General features: G+C 36.4%; 1 protein-coding gene across 2 annotated transcripts; it reads left to right on the top strand.

Annotated features, from left to right (window-relative positions):
- The first annotated feature begins 171 nt into the window (after positions 1–171).
- On the top strand, positions 172–17,096 carry LOC139119328 (uncharacterized). 2 transcript variants are annotated; one of them, XM_070683090.1, is made up of 12 exons: positions 172–258; positions 3,371–3,475; positions 4,328–4,446; positions 5,802–5,994; positions 6,585–6,713; positions 8,110–8,311; positions 9,080–9,192; positions 11,322–11,453; positions 11,766–12,008; positions 13,753–13,833; positions 14,318–14,452; positions 14,625–17,096. In XM_070683090.1, exons 1-12 carry the CDS (start codon positions 234–236, stop codon positions 15,026–15,028), a joined length of 1,881 nt encoding a protein of 626 aa, XP_070539191.1. In that variant the 5' UTR covers positions 172–233; the 3' UTR covers positions 15,029–17,096. The 2 variants fall into 2 exon arrangements, with proteins under 2 accessions (XP_070539191.1, XP_070539192.1); XM_070683091.1 differs by lacking the exon at positions 13,753–13,833.
- The last annotated feature ends 4,571 nt before the right edge of the window (positions 17,097–21,667 follow it).

The raw sequence follows: 21,667 nt of genomic DNA, 5'->3' as shown, positions 1-21,667 counted from the left end.
ATCACATTAAAAATATTGAGCGCATGAAACATTTTCATAGATTTTATGTAAAATTCCTAAGTCTACTCAACTCCCAATGTATATAAATTCGTGGTTCAAACTTTGTTTCATTCGATAGTGTTGATAACTTTACAATTGTCTTGTTTTTACAAGTAGAAAACATTGCAGTCAACATGTTCAATTACAATAGTGGTTGATGGCGTCATTGATTGGCCGCCATACTACAACGAAACATGCGAAATGCCAACAAGAGGATCGGTACGTCTTTTAGTTTCGTAACTCTTTACGTTCCATAGGTAGAGACGAGTAAATTATCTGAAGGGAGTCATGCATTAACATGACTCTACCTTGCCACAGTGGTTTCGTCGATGCTTGCACTGTGAAAATTAGACGTACACTCTCATTCTAAATCTCTCTCAAACTTGAAGGAAAAATCTGATTTTTCCAAAGCTTTTATGAAGCTCATTATCCTATGGGCGAAAAATCCATTTGTAGGATTAGATACCCATCACCCGCTACTCGATGGAGCAACTAGGTATGAAGTGCCTTGCTCAAGGATAAAGCACCATCTTCGCATCCTATAAGATCACCATCCATCGATAGCAAGCCCTCAACCTTGGCTGAACAACGTGTCTGTTTCCTTTAATGTATTTGTTTATATGTTTGATAACTGACGTAAATTTAATCCACTAGAATAAGATATTCAAATTTAATCAAAAGATATCAATGTATTATACATGTCAGTCTCCTGTACAAAGTACAAAAAAATCAATTTAAAACTGGTTAAATCTTTTAATTCATTTATTTGACTGAAACTCATTTTCTGTTTATTTAGTACCCCTATGACAGTCAACTGTTGCTGTCATTTCTCATCACCACACTTTGAAAGACAACATTATAGTTCTCAAAATCAAAAGCTGTTTATGATCGTTAGTTACTGGAACATCTCTTCCATTTGATAACCTCAGAAGCTTGTATATGAAAACTTTGTATTCTGTCCCGTTCAGATATAAAGTGATTTATCGAATGATATACATTGAAAAGATGGGAGCCCTCTTGGTGCTCTTGAATTTTCAAGGGCACCCCCGCCGTTCTTTTTGGGTTTTTTGGTTGTTTGGTTTTTTTTGTTTTTGTTTTTGTTTTTGCTCCGTCCCCTTTCTCTCCTGGTGGTCCCCTCTGCCGTTAGTAGTGCTATATCCCTAACTTGCTCTTTTAGCTCAGTCGTTTTCTGTTCCGTTCAGATATAAAGTGATTTATCGATATGAATTACATTGGGTGAAAAGATATGAAAGATTTGTTTCTATCCCGTTCACATCTAGAGTGATTTATCGATATGATTTGCATTGAAAAGATGGAGGCCCCTCTTGGTGCTCTTAAATTTTCAAGGCGGTCCCCTCTGCCATTAGTAGTGCTATATCCGTAACTTGCTCTTTTAGCTCAGTCGTTTACACATGTGAGCTCCTGTCGCAGCGATATATGTATGTAACGATGCATGTCTGTCTGTGTCTGTCTGTTGATGTGATATCTCAAAAACGGCTCATCGGATCACAATCAAATCTAGTACAAAACTTGAGTTTGCAAATGGATGAGAATTGCTAGAAATGTTGACCACACAAGGATGTATCAGCGGTAAACGATACTTATGAATGACATGTAAGTCCATTGCTAATTTGCATATTTAATGAATTTTAATGACCTTTGGAATTAATCTGCGGTGAATATTATTCATCGTCATAACAGTTTCAATGAAGTTGCAAACTTGTGGTAATAGATTCAATTGACAGACAAGCGCAATATATACTTGAAAGCGGGAGCATTTTCAGTTCATATCTGGTTGTCATTGGGGTTCGAAATCACATCAATGCCCGCGAAGGGCATCAACCCTTAACCCTCAACCCTCAACCCTCAAGGCCCTCAACCGCCCGAATCGTTCAAATTCTCATTTAAAGGATACCACCTCACAACCAAGCAAAATTAGAATGGTAATAGCGTCACAAAGTGTTGGTCGAATCAAAACTGATCTTTTACTATCCTCGAGATATGTAATATTAGTATACTACTAGTATGTAATATTGTAATTTTGATGGCAATCGGTTAGCGGCTTTGACAGACAACAGTAAAGCACGAAAGCCTTAAGTTTTAATGGGATGTTCTGTTAAATAAAACCCTCGTATCTGAACTCCTATTGAACATAAAATCGAGTGTGAGGTATGTATATTATACCAAAACAGAAGGGACTTATTTAAATTTCAAGCAGACAAAGTGATATAACATGGTTATGGGACTTTACCCGCCCACTGCGACGACATAACCTTCTACTGAAGTATTTGAACTGAGCGTGCTCTGGCTTTCGTCTTTTCATGACAAATTGTCGTGAGTTGGCTTCCGACCCTGTAATTTGGCACTACTAGCAAAGCAATACTTTGTATAACGATCAGATAACGGAGCCGCTGACCACGGAAATACTCTGCATGTGACTTATCCGTTCTACGCTCTCAAGAGTTCATATGCAGAGGTTTGGACACATGAGTTTTTGTTCGGTGTAATTAGTTGTAGATAAACAACATGGATAGTATTTCTCATTTGTGGTTGATACATACCTTATAAACACTTTCAGATATTTTTTCTTAGTTATAGAAGTCCCAACCCCCAATAAAGTATATTTTCTGAAAGCCCTGATGTTGGGAAATCTGACCGTGCACAGTAAATAGTCATTATTTGCATAATAATGACGTGAAAAGCATTTTGCTGAACCTTCCAAAAAGTAGGTTTTACTCCCTTAAGCGAACACGCTGCACGATTTCCGGTTGAACTTTGTGCTTTGACAAGCCTTGGTAATACCCTTCAAATCTTTGTCTGGGATTTCCTTTATATGCCTTTGTTTGTTTTTATTTTTTTTGTTTGTTTGTTATGTACTAGACTATTAAAGGTGTTAGACTAAAGTGATTTTCTAGCAGTTGTAATTATCGCGCCATATATTATAAATGAATGGAGACGTGACTATTAAGCAAATAATGACTTGCACTGTACACGGTCGGATTTCCCAATGTCAAAGCTTTCAGAAAATATATACTTTATTGGGGTTTGGGACTTCAATAATTGAGAAAAAAATAAAAATCTGAAAGTGTCTTTAAGGTATGTATCTACCCTATATGATACATTCAGCACGGACGTCTTAACCGTCGTGAGTAACATGGATTTTACCTGGCAACAAATCGTGATCTTGCCCTCGCTACCTTGTATTAAATTGATGTCACATAACTACTGAAAGCCAGCCTGTTTTGTGAAAGTGGATGATGCCAGCCCACTATAGTGTTCCATTGTCTGAAACTTAATACAAGTCAATAGAAAGTTGTTTATTTCTCGGCAGAATTTACCATTCGCATTTTTTTCGGGACATTGAAAGTACCGTTGGAACACATTATTGGAACGTCACTCCATGACCTTGTTGAGGGAGATATGAATAATGGAAAATGTAAGTACATATATGTATGACCGTATCAGTGTCTAGCCTGACTTGGAAGATTGATTATGAGCTATAAAAAGGCGTCATCAACTCTTTTGACGTAACCCGAAATAACTTGAAGACTCAAGTATCACATCAGTAAAAATTTCCCTTTTGAAGTTTGGAGAAGATCGGGTTTAAATGTATTCGAAACATGTGCTGGTACCGGTGTCTTGTTTTTTATAGATAATATGAATTTTATTGTTTAGTATAACATTTAAAGAACGTGTGCCTTTTCTCCGTACTCCTGCGAGAATGTTGATAGCTGTTGTCAGTCAGGCTGCACAAGAAGCGGGTCTCCCGTTGTCTGTGCTTTATAGACGTTCCCCATAGTTGGTATTTTAATGTATGCGAATTACATTGGCTCCAGTATAGAGCAGAGCAGAGTGGAAGAAAACTTTTATAAGGAATGTTTTGACGTAAACCTTGCTTTGTGGTAAATGTTTTGATTGTATCGAAATTTTGTCTGTTATTTAGTTAACTTGGACGCGTCCGACATCGCGTGATTGCATGTCAACAATATTCAAAACTCTAGCAAAACTGGTACACTGCTCTGAACTCCCAGTCTGAAGTCAACACTTCATAGTTTTTAACATTCATTTTTAGGGAGGGAGTACTGATCTAAACGAACTAATTTATTTACATGGCACAGTGTCTTCTTAGCGACCGCATTGGATAAAATTACAAAACAAATTAACTTTTATGTATGTAAGCCTTGTAGCGTGTGTAGGAAGCGGCTCAGTACAGATACTCTGTTTGGAAACTTCTGTTCTTTCATAGTTCCCTCCATCTTCAAAATGAGAATATTCATATTTTACACAGGTATGACGACATTATTTTGGAGATATAAAACGCGAACAGACCACCATGACTATACAAATGTTAACCTTCATGCTAAGTGCTTCCACAATGGTATACACTATACGTTATATCCTTACGAGGTAACTTTGCCATCCCTATATGTTGAATAACTTGTTGTTGCTGTCGTTTTTGTTGTTGTTGTTGTTGTTGATGATGATGATGATGATGATGATGATGATGATGATGATGATGATGATTATTGATGATGTTGATGATGATGATGATGATGATGATGATGATGATGATGATGATTGTGATGATTTTCTTTTGTAAAAGAGAAACGGACCTTAAGGTAGAATGCGCTTGGGGAACAAATATTCAGACTCACATTTTTACAATTTTTTCTTGTTTACCGCTTTTGTGGGGTCATTTTGGAGCTCTTGACGTCAGTAAAAGTTTGACCGTCTCAATTGTGTGAAAATTGAAAATAATACTTTTTTCCATAGAGTTAACACAAGATTTCTGCCACTTTCAATTTCAAATACTGGAAACTATTAGGGAATGTTTCTGGTACCAAAATTTGCAAGGTGACCTCGTTGTTCTTGATTTGTAAAGGGAATGGTTAGAAGTTTTGTTGGGGGAAATTCGAGCAAAAGTTAAAATCGTTCCAATACGAGGCGCGTACTACCTTAAATTTAACTTTAAAGTGATCCCATACATGTTTGCAATGATAATAGACAGTGTTCACGCTGGCGGCGTTATAAATAATAAATTGGCTATAAAGCTTTTGAGATGCAGCATATTGCCGTGTTTCTACCCAGGGATCTGAAATTATTAATTATACAATCAATGATTTGGTATAAAAAATAAGTTTAGGTATCATCTGGTGGATTAAGAACCAGAATGTGAAAAGTCACATGCTGATTTGACGTGATCACTGTATCCTAATTTGTTGTTTAACCATACGTTTGTTTGTCATGTTTTACAGGTTAAAAACTCTTCTTTTAGTTTTTAGGCATTCCTTGGATTTCAGGCCCAATTATTCTATTGAATTTTTTAATACATTTTTCAAAACAAGTGAAAAACACAGCATGTTATTGACTTGTCTATTAATGACCATGATGTGTTTATCGTCGTGGACGACGTTTTTATTCATCAAGTATCTGGTATATTCACTTGCACAAATCTATATTATTCACCACATGGCCGTTATCCTATGAAACTTTTGAGAATATCATAATCTTCATGTCCTGGTTTCCTGCCGTATGCATCGCTTTAGAAGGATAAATCCAATTGGTAGATTGTCATTATTTACACGGCTCTGAAAGTAGGGTTATCGAGAAGCTGATCGGCTGTTTGGAAATTATTCAATGAAAACATTAAGTTTTTAGCAAGCAAATTGGCTAAAAAGTTTAGGTATCATCTGGTGGACTAAGAACCGGAATGTGAAAAGTCACTTGCTGATTTGATGTGATCACTGTCTTCCTGTACCCAGGAGGACTTTCCCCCTGACGCGATTATCAACAAAAATTGGTTTGATGACAACCCTTCTGGAAAGACACGTTATTCACTTGTACAAGTGACGTTTGAAAACATCAACACGACACTATCACCGCTGCAAGTACACTGCAGCGTGGACATCGAAGACAGACCTACATTCTCTGAAATGTTTTGGATAGATTACATAGGTAAGAACTTCTATGGTTATCCCCTGTACTTTTTTGTAGTCGGAGATTTAAACCATCTGTACAGAGCTAAGTTTGCTTTTCAAACCAACACTGCTTTAATCAGATCATGGGTAGGACGGGACACAGTCATCTAAATCGTTACCTTTAGAGTAGTACGCGCCTCGAAATTGAAAGACTTAAACTTTTGGTCAAACTTTTCCGTTTTGAAAATTAAATGATAATTCAGGGGTCACCATGTAAACTTTGGTACTAGAGAAACAAATTACCAATATTTACTGATTCTTGAAACTCAAAGTTCTCTGAGGGGAAAATCAAATTTTCGATTTTCGTAAACTAGACGGGTGGAAAGCTACTCCATGAGCTTCAGAACGAGCCCCACACATGGTATAGGTAGACTAAAAATATCATCACGAAAGTTTTGGAGTCCGAATATCTGTATCCGAGGCGCATTCTATCTTTAATCGTCATTGATGAGCCACAGTTGGTTCCAGTAAATTTGGTATTCTAAAGCAAAAACATTGCAACAAAGTGAAACGAAAATATCAACCTGCAATCTTGGTTTAGATATGCATATTTTCACATTTTGGTAGGTTGTCCAACAGGAAAATACGGGTTTAAATGCCATAAACCATGCATCTGTAAGAATGAAGCTAAATGCAGCGTTTTTAATGGTGCTTGCAAATGTACATCTGGATGGCACGGACCTGCATGTGATATTCGTAAGTTGGTTTATCTAAATTTCTTAAAGTGTAAAATCGGTTGACTGATCCAAATACAGGGAAGTACAATGTCTATCTTACCGGGAGTCGCCATAGATTTTTGCGTCTACAATAAATCGCCTCAAACTTTAAGGTGATAAACTACTATTGTAAAGTTCAGTGTCTGGTCAGTACATAATAAACTTTCATGTTCAGGTGTAAGACCATACCTCTGTTATCACGTTCTTCAAAGTTTCACAAAGGACTTTGTTAACAATGCCATGTCGTAAACGTAAGATCACAGTGTCGGGGTGTTTTTCTATCATGTTTTTGTCAAGCCTCTTCTACCTAAAACATAAATAATCATGCAGAAAACGGCAATAAGATTTTGACAAATAATGATGTCGTTTTTTGGCATTCTATACTAATTAACTCAAGACAAAGGAAAATAGTTAGTGTTATCAATATGGTCTACCAGCCTATACGCGTGACATAGTGATAAATGAGGTTTCCACTCTTTTGAGGGACAACATTGTATAGACCACTTCACGCGTTAACACCAGACTTTACCAGAAGTGGTTGTTTTCGCTGTATATTGTTTTGCCAAACATGAAAAACGGTGTATTATTTACGATGTTAAGAAACGGACTGTGAAAAGTTGTTGTTGTTTTTTTTCATTTTCAGTCGGTACCCAGCTGCTGCTTCAGTTAACCGTATACGTTCATATAAGCGTAACCTCGGGCATAGTTTCATGGCAATCACGGTCTAATCCCCCACATTTGTCCCGTATCGCCCGAGATGGGGTCCCTCGGGGATTACATTGACTGCTGCAGAAGTCACTGAGATTCTATGTCGCCTTGAGCTAACGCAGGCAGCACGATGTAATTTTTTGGCATGCTAGTACCCGTATTGTTACTACCTTGGTTATAAAACAGATAAAGCTCATAACAATTTCAAAACAATTCGAACAATACCCAATGCTAGGGAAGAAGACGGTTAAATTTCCCTCATACGTCGTCGGTCGAAATCATAGTGCAATCTATAATCCCTAGCAGCTGAAGGTCTATTTGTAGTTTTACATATATGCAACGCTTTACATATCTTACAGTGGGCATTCGTCGTTATTAGTCAAAATTGGACCATATCTCTATGAAATTGACGATGATTGGAAGAACAATCAGTACATTGTAAATTGACCGATTATTTGAATTTCTAATTTCTCTTGAAAACATTACTCTTGTATTATCCGAGTATAGTACTGTGATATAAAAATATTTGCACTATACCATGGTTTATGACGTACAGCTGGAATTTTGACATCTTTTAGCATCCATTATTGCTTTGTCCTTCTTTACAGTTGTTTATCTTTCAAAGCAATTTTATAAGTTCTTCCTTTATATACTGTGAACGTTTGCAGCCAAAGCATCGATAATGATGGTCCCTCAAAGAAGTGAAAGTCAGTATGGATATTTCATGATCTTGACATGTAGCAGCGAAAACATAGACTTGCCGAAAACAAAGGACGAATGGAAGAAAAGCATAACGTGGTACCATGATGAGAAATATCTTCATCTTAAGAACAAGACGCATGCAATTTACATTCATCAAGAATTCCCAGGGTATGTGCATTTTCATCTGTAAGCTTTAGGGTTTTATAAACATGTAACTAAGGCTAAAACATTACCTTCATGAATTCTACAGAAACTACAGAAACGACCTCTTCTGCTTCATATCTGGACATTTTACTTGAATTTGACTCTAATGGTCACCTTTCTACTAGGCTATATGACAAGAGAGATGATTTCAACTTTAGTATAATCAATTTTCCACACCTCATCAGTAATATTCCACTCTCACCAGCTTATGGGGTATACATTTCCAAGCTTATTCGATATGCAAGAGCATGCAGTTCATATGGTGATTTTGTAGAGAGACATTGCCATCTCTCTTACAAACTGTTAAATCAAGGTTACACCAGAGCAAGATTTGCTTCTACATTGAAACGCTTTTTGGCAGGTATCGTAAGCTGGTAGATAAATACAATATCTCTCTTCGACAAATGATCGCTGATGGCATCGGTGACATTGGGCCTTAGTTAGTGACCACTACCTATCTGACTTACAGATTGATATATGGCGGGTGCCACATGTGGGGCAGGATGCGCTTACTATTTTCGAAACACCTGACATCACTTCTTGGTCTTTTGGCCAGTAATCCATATATCTTTCTTTCATGAATTTGACTTTGTTTGTGTACCGTCTATTTACTGTCTGTTCTGTGCTGTTTTGTGTCTATGTTTACAACTATTGTCTTACGAATTCTGACCTAGTGTTATTGGATTATGGACTGGTATGATTGCGATTACTCTTATGGGTTTAATTTTACAGGATATCACACCTGCAAATCAAATGGGTGACAGAAATGACAGAGGGCGCCTACGAATGCCATATAATGGACAAGTACAACAAAAAGTACATAGCTACAGCTACGGTCATCGCAAGTACGTTTTCATGTGTATTTGCTGAGAGATTATTGTGGGAAATTTAAACTTGCTGTATTTAACCAAAACTACATCATTCTATACATACATTTACATGCACGTGTTAATCTATTTAGATATACATCCATGTAGATATCTGGATGTATTAATGTCAGATTCCTTTGGGGAGCCTTCAGAAATTACAGGGGGGTGGTGGGCCGGGGGAATTGGGGGGAGGGTCACTTTTTAGAAAACAGTTCAAGGGGGAGGGTCACTTTTTATAAACCTATCTTGGGGGAGGGTCACTTTTGACAGAAGCTGATTTTATGGCCAAAACTTTGATTGTCCGTGTGGTATTTCCTGAATGGGAAATCACCAACAAAATACATACACATTATCCGCAAGTTTCACAAGCAAAGAAGATGCAGTGATATCCTACATTAGACACCTTGAACAGTTAAAACTGATAAAAGACAAGAGACAAAAACATATGCAACAGGTGGAAAAGTGTATGTACATAAATGCAAAGATATTGTCAGTTTTATATTTGAAATAATTGTGCATAGTTCTCTCATAGACTACCATGTACAGTAAATCAACTTTTGATTGAAATTCCAAAATCAAATTTCTTGCACAATCATAGACTTATAAACACTCTAGTTTAATCAAAAACATTAAAATAAATAATCAAGCTCACATACATGCACAGATTTACCTAGTTTTGTATTGGAAAACAATTATTCATAGTTTCATCATAGACTGCCATGCATAGTGAATCAACATTTCGGTGAAATTCCAAAATCAAATTTCTTGCACAACCATGGACTTATAAGCACTCTAGTTTAATCAAAAACATAAGAATAAATAATCAAGCGCACATACATGCACAGATTTACCTAATTTTGTATTAGAAAAAAATTATTCACAGTTTCATCATAGACCGCCATGCATAGTGAATCGACATTTCGGTGAAATTCCAAAATCAAATTTCTTGCACAACCATGGACTTGTAACCACTCTAGTCTAATCAAGAACAATAATCTAAATAATCAAGTATACATAAATGCAAAGATTTATTTAATTTTTAATGAAAAAAAAATTATTCACAGTTTCATCATAGACCGCCATGCATAGTGAATCGACATTTCAGTGAAATTCCAAAATCAAATTTCTTACACAACCATAGACTTGTAAACACTCTAGTCTAATCAAGAACATTAATATCAATAATCAAGAGTACACAAATGCAAAGATTTACCTGTTTTTGTATTGGAAAAAACTATTCATAGTTTCATCATAGACACCATGGATAGTGAACCAACTTTTTAGATGAAATTCAGAAATCAATTTCTTGTACACAAATGCATATTTTACTTCCCAATTCAAGCAAAGTACATTTAAATACATTATCAAACATATATAATATACAGATATAGCATGTTTTGTTGGGGAAAATTGTCAATAATTTGCCTGATAGACTCCATGTATTATGATTTGATATTTGTGGATGACGCACTAAATCAGCCACATCTTGCCTTCTTATAGTTGCACAAAATATGGTGACCCTCCCTCAAATGTATGAAATACCACATCTCTTCAAAAATTCTTGCGTGATAAATTGCGACTGTCCCTCCAAAAACACTAGCTCTCCCCTCTGTAATTTGTCCCTAACATAACAATTGAACCAATTGTTATGTAAATTAGCTTATACTGTTTCAGTTATTCCTGAGGAGAATACCGCAGTGGTTAGGGGGTCAAGAATGTCGGACAAGGGGGAGGGTCACATTTTAGAAAGGAGGATAGGGGGAGGGTCACATTTTACGGTACAGTTGTGCGCGAAATTCCCCCGGCCCACCCCCTGTAATTACTGAAGGCTCCCTTATCACACTTCTTTGTCAAGTCAAAGTGATACTAACGTCATAGTGTGGGGACAGTGCAGTGGCTTTGACAAGGACACCGATAACAACCAACTCGCCAGTGTCAGTTATGCCTTTTCACTACCTGTGTGGAATGTAACTTACTTAAATTTGATAAAATGACAGTTTTGTTGACTCTGTGTATAATTAAGTATTAATATGCTTACAATATTGATATTCTGAACAAACTGCGAATCGCTTACATTGCATATGCATGTACCTACATTTTACCAGAATGCCCTGTAAACCGGTTCGGACGATACTGCAACGAATCATGTGATTGTTTAACCTATTCTTCTACGTCGTGTGATCGGTATGACGGCTGTATATGTAAGCAGGGCTGGAATGGAACACGTTGCCAACATGGTATGTAAATCATACACATTTCTGTGAAGATTCCGTAACGAAATAGTTTTCCTTACCCTCACTAGGTATTCCCCAAAGGCAGTTGGTGAGCAGTAATATATTGTGGAGAATCTGGGTAACCACTGAAAGTCTTCAAAAATGACACAATTTATTTTTTAGACATGGATGTTACATATTGCCAGGTGTTCTTCTCTACCATTTATGGCTTAATTGTTGTTAAATTGTCTTTTCTTTTTATTTTTTGAGTTATATATGTTTGCCTTTCGAAAAAAATGAGAGATTCTGTACGCGGCAGTTTGTTTCACTCGACAGATTTGATACCGCCAGTTATACTTCGATGCCCAAAAGACATAACACAATATACAGAAAGTGGAAAGGCGTACACTAACGTAACGTGGTTGGTACCAGCTGTGGAGGACAACTCTGATGACGTCATACTGTTCAGTAACCATAACCCTGGCGATGTATTCCAGGAAGGGACAACGTTAGTGCGATACACAGCCACCGACTCTTCAAACAACACCCACCACTGTCGGTTTAAAATCCATGTAATAAGTAAGTATATCAAAGCTAAATAAGATTTGAAATTTGTTTTTCTTGCATCCTGCTATCTTTAAATCTTCAGACAGATACAAATAAATTATCCTCAGTGCTATATTCTCATTTATATTGTTTGGACGTGCCATTGTAGTGTGTTGTAGATGGTGTTGAAATTTGATTAATAATGTTTGTTTCGAAGAGACATTTTAAACCAACTTGTTTAACACGTTAGATTTATCAGCAATGATAATTTATATGTAGCTTTTCTGATATACAACGGTTACATCGCTTGCTTATGTTGGAGTAGCTCGATGCTCTATCAATAATTGACCATGATATGTTAAAGACCTGGTCCTTGATCTTGAGAAACGAAACAAACTTTTATAGTATAGTACTTTTCTCATGCCTTTTGTTACGGAACGATAACATGTGATTAGCGAAGCTTGTCTTGAAGGTGTTATCAGTGGAGCCGATGAAAACCTTCTCCTTATTGACTCTCGTTGTGACTTTGGCCTTGTAAATTACGCCTGGCAGTCACCTTGTGACGGGCATGCCGACTTCACTCGACAATGACAAACAGCTGATCGACCTTAAAACTATTCCCCGGTGATTGTGCGATTTGATTATACAGGCCATATTCTCCATGCAACTGTAACTCTTTATATATATATATATATATATATATATATATATATATATATATATATATATATATATATATATATATATATATATATATATATATATATATATATATATATATATATATATATATGAAGGTACGCTAGTCGCACCGAAACGTCGCTATTTTATTGCTACTCGGGATTGGAAGCAAGACGGACTTTGAACTACCCAGTTGTATAAGTCATCAGATTGTATATATATATATATATATATATATATATATATATATATATATATATATATATATATATATATATATATATATAGATAGATAGATAGATAGATAGATAGATAGATAGATAGATAGATAGATAGATAGATAGATAGATAGATAGATAGATAGATAGATAGATAGATAGTAGATATATATATATATATATATATATATATATATATATATATATATATATATATATATATATTATGTGTGTACATGCATTAATTACAAAATTACAAAGAATTACAAAATCAGACACAAAATAACCAAAAGATGACCAGTATTTTCAAGGAGACTGAAAAAAGCTCAAAGGATATAGGTCAAATAATGATTATTTTCACAGAACAGAAATATCGCACGTCATTCATTACTTACTGCGCATGCGTAAAATTCAGGTCTCGAGGCGTTTGCTGTTATTAATACTTCGCGATTCTTACAGATTGAACACTGGTTGATTGGATTGCATATTTACACATTATACCGTTACACGTATTGTCCAATATATGTACTGCAGGTGTCCTCACAATGCCTGAATAAGTATAGGAGATGTAAATCGTACAAATTAATAACAAGAAGATTTTTGTAAAAGATTCCAACCTGGTCATTAAATTGAATTATTCAGACACCTTGTCACCTGGTCACATATTTGTTTCACCACGCCAACCAAAACTGCATATATCTTCAATGAAGATTCTGGCTGTGGCTGATATGGTATGCAAACATGCGTGTACATGACTTTGTTCTTTTATTATTACAATATTCCTTTCAAAATTAGTTTTCTAACTTTTTAAGCCAAGTCGACACTGGGACTTACTATTGGAATATCATCAGCATGCGTACTTCTCTTTGCCATCCCAGTCTGTGTTTATCTTGGATATCGGTACCGACACAAACTGGTCAAGTTATTTCGACAAGAACCGGATGATTACGAGTGGGACGGTAATATTTCATAATATACAGTAATCAGTCTTAAAAGGTATACAGCAACCTGTAATCTAAATATGCCCATATATGGTCAAAGGGGCGTTCCTTGGTATTCAAAATGGCCATGTGAGGGCGCTGTTTTTAAAAAGCGGCCATCCGTTTTAAATCTGTGATTGTTAGATTTTCTTTTTCCATGGTGACTGTCGCATAATTGGAACAGATAACAGTATACCTTTAACTGCATACAATAATACTTGCCGATCATGATAACGTTTTAGGTATTGCTTGTAAAGCCATCGCATTTTCTAGTTCACAAACAGCCATTATTGAAGTATCAATAGAGATTCAATCAATGGGGCGATTATCGTCTGCAACTAGCTACTATTACATATGTACCACTGTTTACTTGCACCTGAGCACTATGTGCACTTCGGTACAAGTACCGGACTTACTTAATTTTACCTACTACAACACATAATTCGCGCCTTCTTTATTGCAGAAAGTAAGGAATTTGATGCAATGGTATTGTACAGCAGCAAAGATGAAGATTTTGCCGAAGATATTGCAGCCCGTCTCGAGGAAAATAAAAGTCTGAAATTGTTGCTTCACGAGCGAGACTTTCCCGTTGGAGGGGGTAATATGACTTTGAATTGTCTAATACTTTCGAGACAACATCAATCTCTTCGACAAAGATTTCCAAAATCAGTTTTAATTAAAACCCGCGCGCTGACATTGCTGTATTAGTTGTATATACATGGCGTGTGCGATCCTATTCGTTAACCCTGCATTTCTTTAATTGTTTGAAGGTATCTTGGAAAACATCATTGAAGCTTTTGAAAAAAGCCGTGCTTCAATTTTGATCCTATCGCAAGCCTTTCTTGAAAGTGGTTATTGTATGCATGAAGCCGAAATTGCGCTGGATAGCTGGATTACCAAGCGACGGAAACTAATCCCAATTTTCAAAGAAAGCATCGAACGGAAAAAGATTCCAGCAGTTATTGACGACATTATGAGTTCCATAACCTACTTCGAATGGCATCGAGTTCAAACTGAACAAGATGAAGATAAATTCTGGAATAAACTTCAACGTGCATTAACGAAACCGAACAGGAAATCTTCGCTAGTGTCGTCTGTACGAAAAACAATAGTTCGGCTTTTCGGACAAAATGGGGCTGTAAGCTACACGAGGTTAAACAACCAAGTAGTGTGACAGCAATTTCGTTGATTATTGATAATCAAAGCGAAATGATTCACTTGTAGTTTTCAACATCCATGGACCCATATTCTACGCCAATATACAATGTGCTAATTTATTTTCTTTTAATTACAGCATAATTAAGCCTCCCACTAAAAGCATGGGATTGTTTTTCATATCTGAATACAATACTGGTTGAAGAGTAGGAGAATCCACTGGCCTATCTTTCACGCTTCAACTGGTAGACTAGCAGACTCGTGCGTTGCTAGTGGCGAACAATCGTCCCAAATTCAAGTGGCGACACTTCCCTTGCACCGGTCATTTTGAAAGCCAATTCACCAGATGCGGAATGTTCTTTCAAATAACTGTATTTGGTGAAAAATAAACAAAAACGATTTAAATTTTCTCAGACAGTGATCACTGGTTATGTTTGAAATTTCGGTTCCAGGTCCATGCAGATATTAGAATCAAATGTAATAACCAAAATTATTATTTGTGTACTATTTTGCCATTTTTCCTAAAACACTTCCGGAAACAGCTTGCCTTACTGCTTCGAAATCTGGTATGCAGTTTGATAGTCAAAATAAGCGACATTGAATATTGTATCACATTTTCTCATATAATGGTAATATTTTTGTCCTCACGAACTTAGAGTAAATGACATGGTGATTAAAAAAAGCACCTTCTCTGAAAGTGTTTACGGTGTCTAATTTTGGTTTAATTTTACTTGAGAAAACAAAGTGAGAGTGACTCGCACATGTTCCGTCATTTCCCATAATTTAGTCATACCATGCCGGGTCAAGGTTGTAAAGATTTAAGAGACTTTCCATTTCTCATATCAGACCTTGGTATATCGCGTTAACCCTTTGAGTGCTGTATTTTTCCCACCAAATTTTTGTGCATCAGATTCCCAATGGTATGAATTTTTCTGTAAATTTTTAGATAATTTTGGATCAAATGGACATAACTTTCCATTGGCTACAGATTTTGATCAAAATTTTTGTGAAATTCTGAAAAAAATGTCAAGACATGAAAAAAGTTGTCTGTGTTATATTTTACAAATGTGAAAAAAATTGACTTTGGCACTCAAAGGGTTAAGGTACGCAGTATCTGTGAACATCAGACTATCCGTTGAGAAATACATGAGAGCCACTGCCTGCTTGACTTAGTATTTGCTAGAAAAGCACATGTGGGCATTTTGGTATTTTTCCAATAAACATGTAAATCCCAAAATATGTAAATGAGCGTGGAACGGGACAATCCAACCAATAATGATCACTGAATAGCTAGTCTTGTAAGTTGGGTATATATTATTTACATGTAATTATTTTATGGTGATATCTGTAATTGCTTTGTTATAATTGTGATTTTTCTCATTTCACTTGTGCCATAAATCCTTCTCAAAACCGGATTAACTTGATTTCTGTCAAATGTTATTTGCACGTAAACAGGTGTTACTATGTACTAACTGGATAAACTCACGATGAAAGAGGACAATATTAACGTTTTGAGTGGGATGAACTAGCATAGTGAACACAATAAACAAAATGTGTATGCTATCCTTAAGTTGTACCTACATCTATAAACCAAGGCATTTTAATATTTGACTTACTAACTTTTACATTTGCACTATGTACTAGATTTTACAACAGGTATTAAATGCTTAATGGTGTTTTTTTTCTGTACAAAGCAAAACAGACATGTAATGACGTCGATGTATTAAGTTGGGTGAATACGCAATATTGCCAATTTCTTTATAGTTGAATATTTTGTAGGTGACAGGGATTACACTAGTTATATCGAGAGGTAAAGTAGTGTAACAATCTTACGTTTGAGATACATCGTTCAGAAATACATGATATTATTTGGTTTAATGCAGTTCAAAATGCTTCACTACTTCATGACAAATTTCAGCCCTCAAAGATGTAGGTAGCTGATTGTTACTGAACAGTAAACATGAGATACTATGTTCATTATCATTTCATAGCCTTTGCATGAAAGCAAAGAAATAAACTGAAATTTAATGAAAGTATTTTGAAATGTTATACAGAGCACGCATAATGGTACTCTTCGGTAGTTTTTAATGTAGTTATCTACATAATGGTACTCTTCGGTAGTTTTTAATGTAGTTATCTACAAAGTACAGAGACACATTCAATAAGAATTTACCTTAATGCCAGATGAAAGTTTGCTATGTGAGAGGTCACAGATATCATCCAGAACTTACTTTCATCTGGTTTTCTAGTGTATTTATAATAATTGGATTAGGACCATAGTATACCATTGCAAACTTTCGTTATTTTCACCCACGCGTTTAACTCTCTGCAGAGCGTAGATAAAAATGTTGTAACAGGTATTCATGTATTTTACCAACGGAACATAGTTAAATCTTTACACAATTAACAGTCTCCTCTATCAAGTTAATGTGTATCTTGCCTTTCCATTCTTTACATATTCTGTGCGTGCTATGACAAGGTCACGGTCAACTAAAAATATCCATCGAGATTGCATGACTAAAATAGCTCTAAACTTTAAATTTTCATTTGAAAACTTTTTTAACTTCAAGCTGTCGACAAATTACTAGCGCGACGAAAGACTGAAATGGGGAGTAGCCTGCCCCAATCTTGCGCTTTGTGAACAATATAGCCGATGTGAGCATGCGCTGAGCTTCGAGTACTGGCCAGGAGGTTTATTGACCTTTCATGACGATCCTTTAGCCAGGCATTTATAACGATGTCAAACTCCAAAGTCTATGCAAGCACACGGCAAACTGTACCATTGCTGTATGGACATCGTTTATCATCAACAGATGCACATATAAGGAAGGGTCGAAAGGCTGAGTGAGATTTTGAAAATCGTCTGAGCTGGTGGTAGAACTTGACATGGATAATAGCGATCAAGGTGAGCAGCCAGGAAATTTCTTGACCTTCACAAACGATTATTCAAATAGGTAAACTCCATGTGACTTGATACCAACTGATTGATTCCTAAACTAGTTATTTTGCTATGACTATCGGCCGATGACTTTGTATTACGCACTGTTTAGAAACGTGACAATCTCGTGTTACATCGCTATAGTCAAACGCCAGTTTGTCGTCTACTGTAGGCTCGTTCCGCAGCTCCATATACGCCCTTGACCTTGTAACCATAGGCTGGATCTTCCAGCTGCAAGCGGCCGTTACAAAGGTCTAGATGGTCAAACAATGCGGAGGACCTACAAACTTATCCGTACTGACCTGTCTATTCGCGTGTTATTGTGTTGTACATAAGATACTGAACTTTTTTTGTACTTCTGGAAAAGATTAGGCCGACTGTATATTTCCGCTGCAAAATAAAAAGAAATGTACCAATCGTTTCCTATTTACATGTAAGTGTTGCAGTAATCCTAAACACTAGCTCTTCAAAGCTCCCTCTGATTAATTTTACATCAATGCCAAGGTCGCACTGACGAAATTCCAAATTATAACAGGTACAGGTTGATTATAGTGCAATCTTCCAATCCTTGCACACATTGATACACGTATAGTATAGTAATACCCATGCACAATCACCGGAAACAAACAAAAGGTGTATGCGAAAATATACAGTGAGGGCGTGCTTTTTCACTTGCTCTCACATTTACACTTCAGAGAAACTGCTTATCGAAGATGCAGTCAACGATTACATGGACCTCGAACAAGATGGCTATCATTATCAACAACCTCGAACTTCTGTTCACTGTGAGGTGAGGACAGAAAAACACTTTCACTAAGTGACTTCGTCGTGTGTGTGCGAGTCTCTCTCTCTCCCTCTCTCTCTCTCTCTCTCTCTCTCTCTCTCTCTCTCTCTCTCTCTCTCTCTCTCTCTCTCTCTCTCTCTCTCTCTCTCTCTATATATATATATATATATATATATATATATATATGAAACTTGATTGATACACACTACCACACCCAGTTGTTCGGTCCGAACGTATTTTGATGAACTTGTGACACAACGTTTCGCTCCAAAAACTGGAGCGAAACGTTGTGTCACAAGTTCATTAAAATACGTTCGGACCAAACAACTGGGTGTGGTAGTGTGTATCAACCAAGTTTCCTATATTATTCCACTCCACTCTCCACTGGGGATCAACTGCTCACGTCCTATTGATAAAATATATATATATATATATATATATATATATATATATATATATATATATATAATATATATATATATATATATATATATATATATATATATATATATATAATAAATTACTTCAAGTACAAAGTAATAATATCTGTTACTTAAGTTTCATGCATCCTGCAATCATCAGACATCCTTTCATTGAGCGAGGGATTTGGGACACAACAATAAAAGACTAATGTTCAACAGTAACTTGGAGAATACTCTCAATAAGTTGTAAGACAAGAAAATAATTGATTTTTCTTGTCTATTTTTACTTAAGTTCATAGGTGGGATTGATTTGAAATTTTATAAAGTTGAGCTTGTACATACTTTCGTCTTCTTTGACGTCATAAAATATTATTGTCAACCGACGTATAAAATTGTGCTTGCGTCTCTCCAGCAGAGAACAACCTATCGGCCGCACGGTATCAGCAATCCTATGGACTTCCACTGAAAAGAAACTTCTTTGAAATTCGAAATCTGTACATGTCATAAAGAAATGTTGACTGCATAAAATGTGTTGAACATTTCCAAGCAATACACCTCGACAAACAAGACGAGTAGATAAACAGCAAATTAATGCGCTCGCCTGAGCCTCGCCAATTAATTTTTGCCCCCACCCCCTCGCCTTCAGATCTTAGTGGCAGGCGTGAAGCGCTCTAAGTTCCTAACTATTGCTCAGTCTCCATCCTAACAGGTATCGACAGTACAACCAAGCATTCAAAATGACTTCAGTATCAAAATCAATGGCGAAGATAACGATGAGGGTGAATGGCCGAAGGATTATCTGTGCATGTCAGTTTTGACTTGCATCATTTGCTTCTGGCCGCTTGGAGTCGTTTCTATTGTTCACTCTCTCCAGGTAAGCTAAAAGTACTAATTTTTCACCGGGCTTTAATTAATTGTCTTAATTAAATTTTTAATTTTTTTTTCGCTGATAGATTGAATCAGCGAAATTAAACCATGAAATGCTAAATGACAACAGATTGCGGTGCCATATCTTCACAATTATCTGTTGAAGTATTAAACTTGTGGCCCATTTTTTACTGTTAAAACGGCATGGTCTGTCGGCCAGTGAACATGCTTGGTCAGATATCAATGCGAGCTTAAAAGGTCTCAATCTGATTGTTATGTGGGATCATATCAACGTTGGATTCACTCCGAATTAGCGGGGATCCGATTAAGATTAATATTCTGCAAATTACCAACTAAAAAGTCATTATGTGCTTGGTTTAGAGTAACAGCAGCTGTAACAGGATATAATATGACCTCAAAAACTGACCGTAAAACCTTTTGAAAGTAAACCGACCAGGGTAGGGTATTTTTAACCACTCACAAATACGCATGCGCAACACGTAAGAGTGCAAGTACGCAAATATAAATGGTAGGGTCACAAGGTAAAAAGTCATGTTTGGAGATTACATATCAAGTTTAAATGTAAAACTTTGGAAGGTAAATGAAATGCGTCATCAGTAACGGTTCTCCTTTTTTCCCATCACGCAGGTCAGAAAACGCATAAAGATGCAAGACCTCGTAAAGGCAAAACAACTTTCATCAAAGACGAAAACATACATTTTTATGACGATAATTTGTGGCGGCATGGTGTACTTATTGGTGTACTCGATCGTCAGCGCCTTTAGATAACAGTGTATTTTCCAAACTCAATCAGAACTCGTCCCGTGCGTGGTTTTGTCAGGAATGGTTTCATGAATTACAAATCTGAGTTGACGGTCACATCAGCACAGCATGAAGAACGAAGGAAGAGTGATCTGTCCGCTTTTATCTTCCTTTTTTACCTGCATCGATTGAGTAAGGTAGTGATAGACTCGATGCTGCTTGAAAATTAAGAAAAACACTTTAAAAGTAGCTTCTTATTATGTTATCTTTGTTCCGTATTCCGGAGTCTGCGCAGTCGACTGAATTCTGGCGTATCGCTCTCAAGCAAGCCTAGATTTAAATAAAACAAACATAAACACATAGAAAGATTTATGTAGATGACCGACGCCACAGACTTAAACCAAGTCTACAGCAGTGCTGCCAAACTGACCTTATTGTTTCTATTTCCGCACTGACCGCCGTACGTGATTAATATATAATCGGCCCTCTACAATGATCACAGTAATTTCGGATTGAATATGCGGCGACTAAATGAATGAGAAAATTTACTTTGTAATATTCATGTAGAGTGCAGTTGTAAAATTCAGATGTGAAGAATTTTAAGTAATTTGCTTCGACCAGAAAGAATGGGATTTCTTCCAGCTGAACTCGAATATATATTGTCATCAGCTATTAAAAGGATCGATTGCACTGAATATCTTCTGTATTATTTGAGGTATTTATTTCGGAAAACCAAGTCGTAATTATTAAATGACTGAGAGCCATCTAGTTTTGTCGTTGATATTGCCAATTTCTTACCACAGAATGCGTGTACAGGCAAATAAACTCTTGTGTTTACAGTACGTGCACTTGATTTCAATGTATTCGCAAGCAAGAATAGCGGGT

This window comes from Ptychodera flava, chromosome 19 (assembly GCF_041260155.1).
Source record: "Ptychodera flava strain L36383 chromosome 19, AS_Pfla_20210202, whole genome shotgun sequence".
Taxonomy (NCBI): domain Eukaryota; kingdom Metazoa; phylum Hemichordata; class Enteropneusta; family Ptychoderidae; genus Ptychodera; species Ptychodera flava.
This window is presented reverse-complemented; position numbering and strand designations above follow the sequence as displayed.

What these genes read in the sequence shown, in the direction of transcription:
- LOC139119328 (XM_070683090.1), top strand. Translation starts at nt 234, where the DNA reads ATGCGAAATGCCAACAAGAGGATCG. An exon ending in GTTTTGGATAGATTACATAG is followed by an intron (nt 5,995 to 6,584) that starts GTAAGAACTTCT and finishes ACATTTTGGTAG; the next exon opens with GTTGTCCAACAGGAAAATAC. An exon ending in AGACTTTCCCGTTGGAGGGG is followed by an intron (nt 14,453 to 14,624) that starts GTAATATGACTT and finishes AATTGTTTGAAG; the next exon opens with GTATCTTGGAAAACATCATT.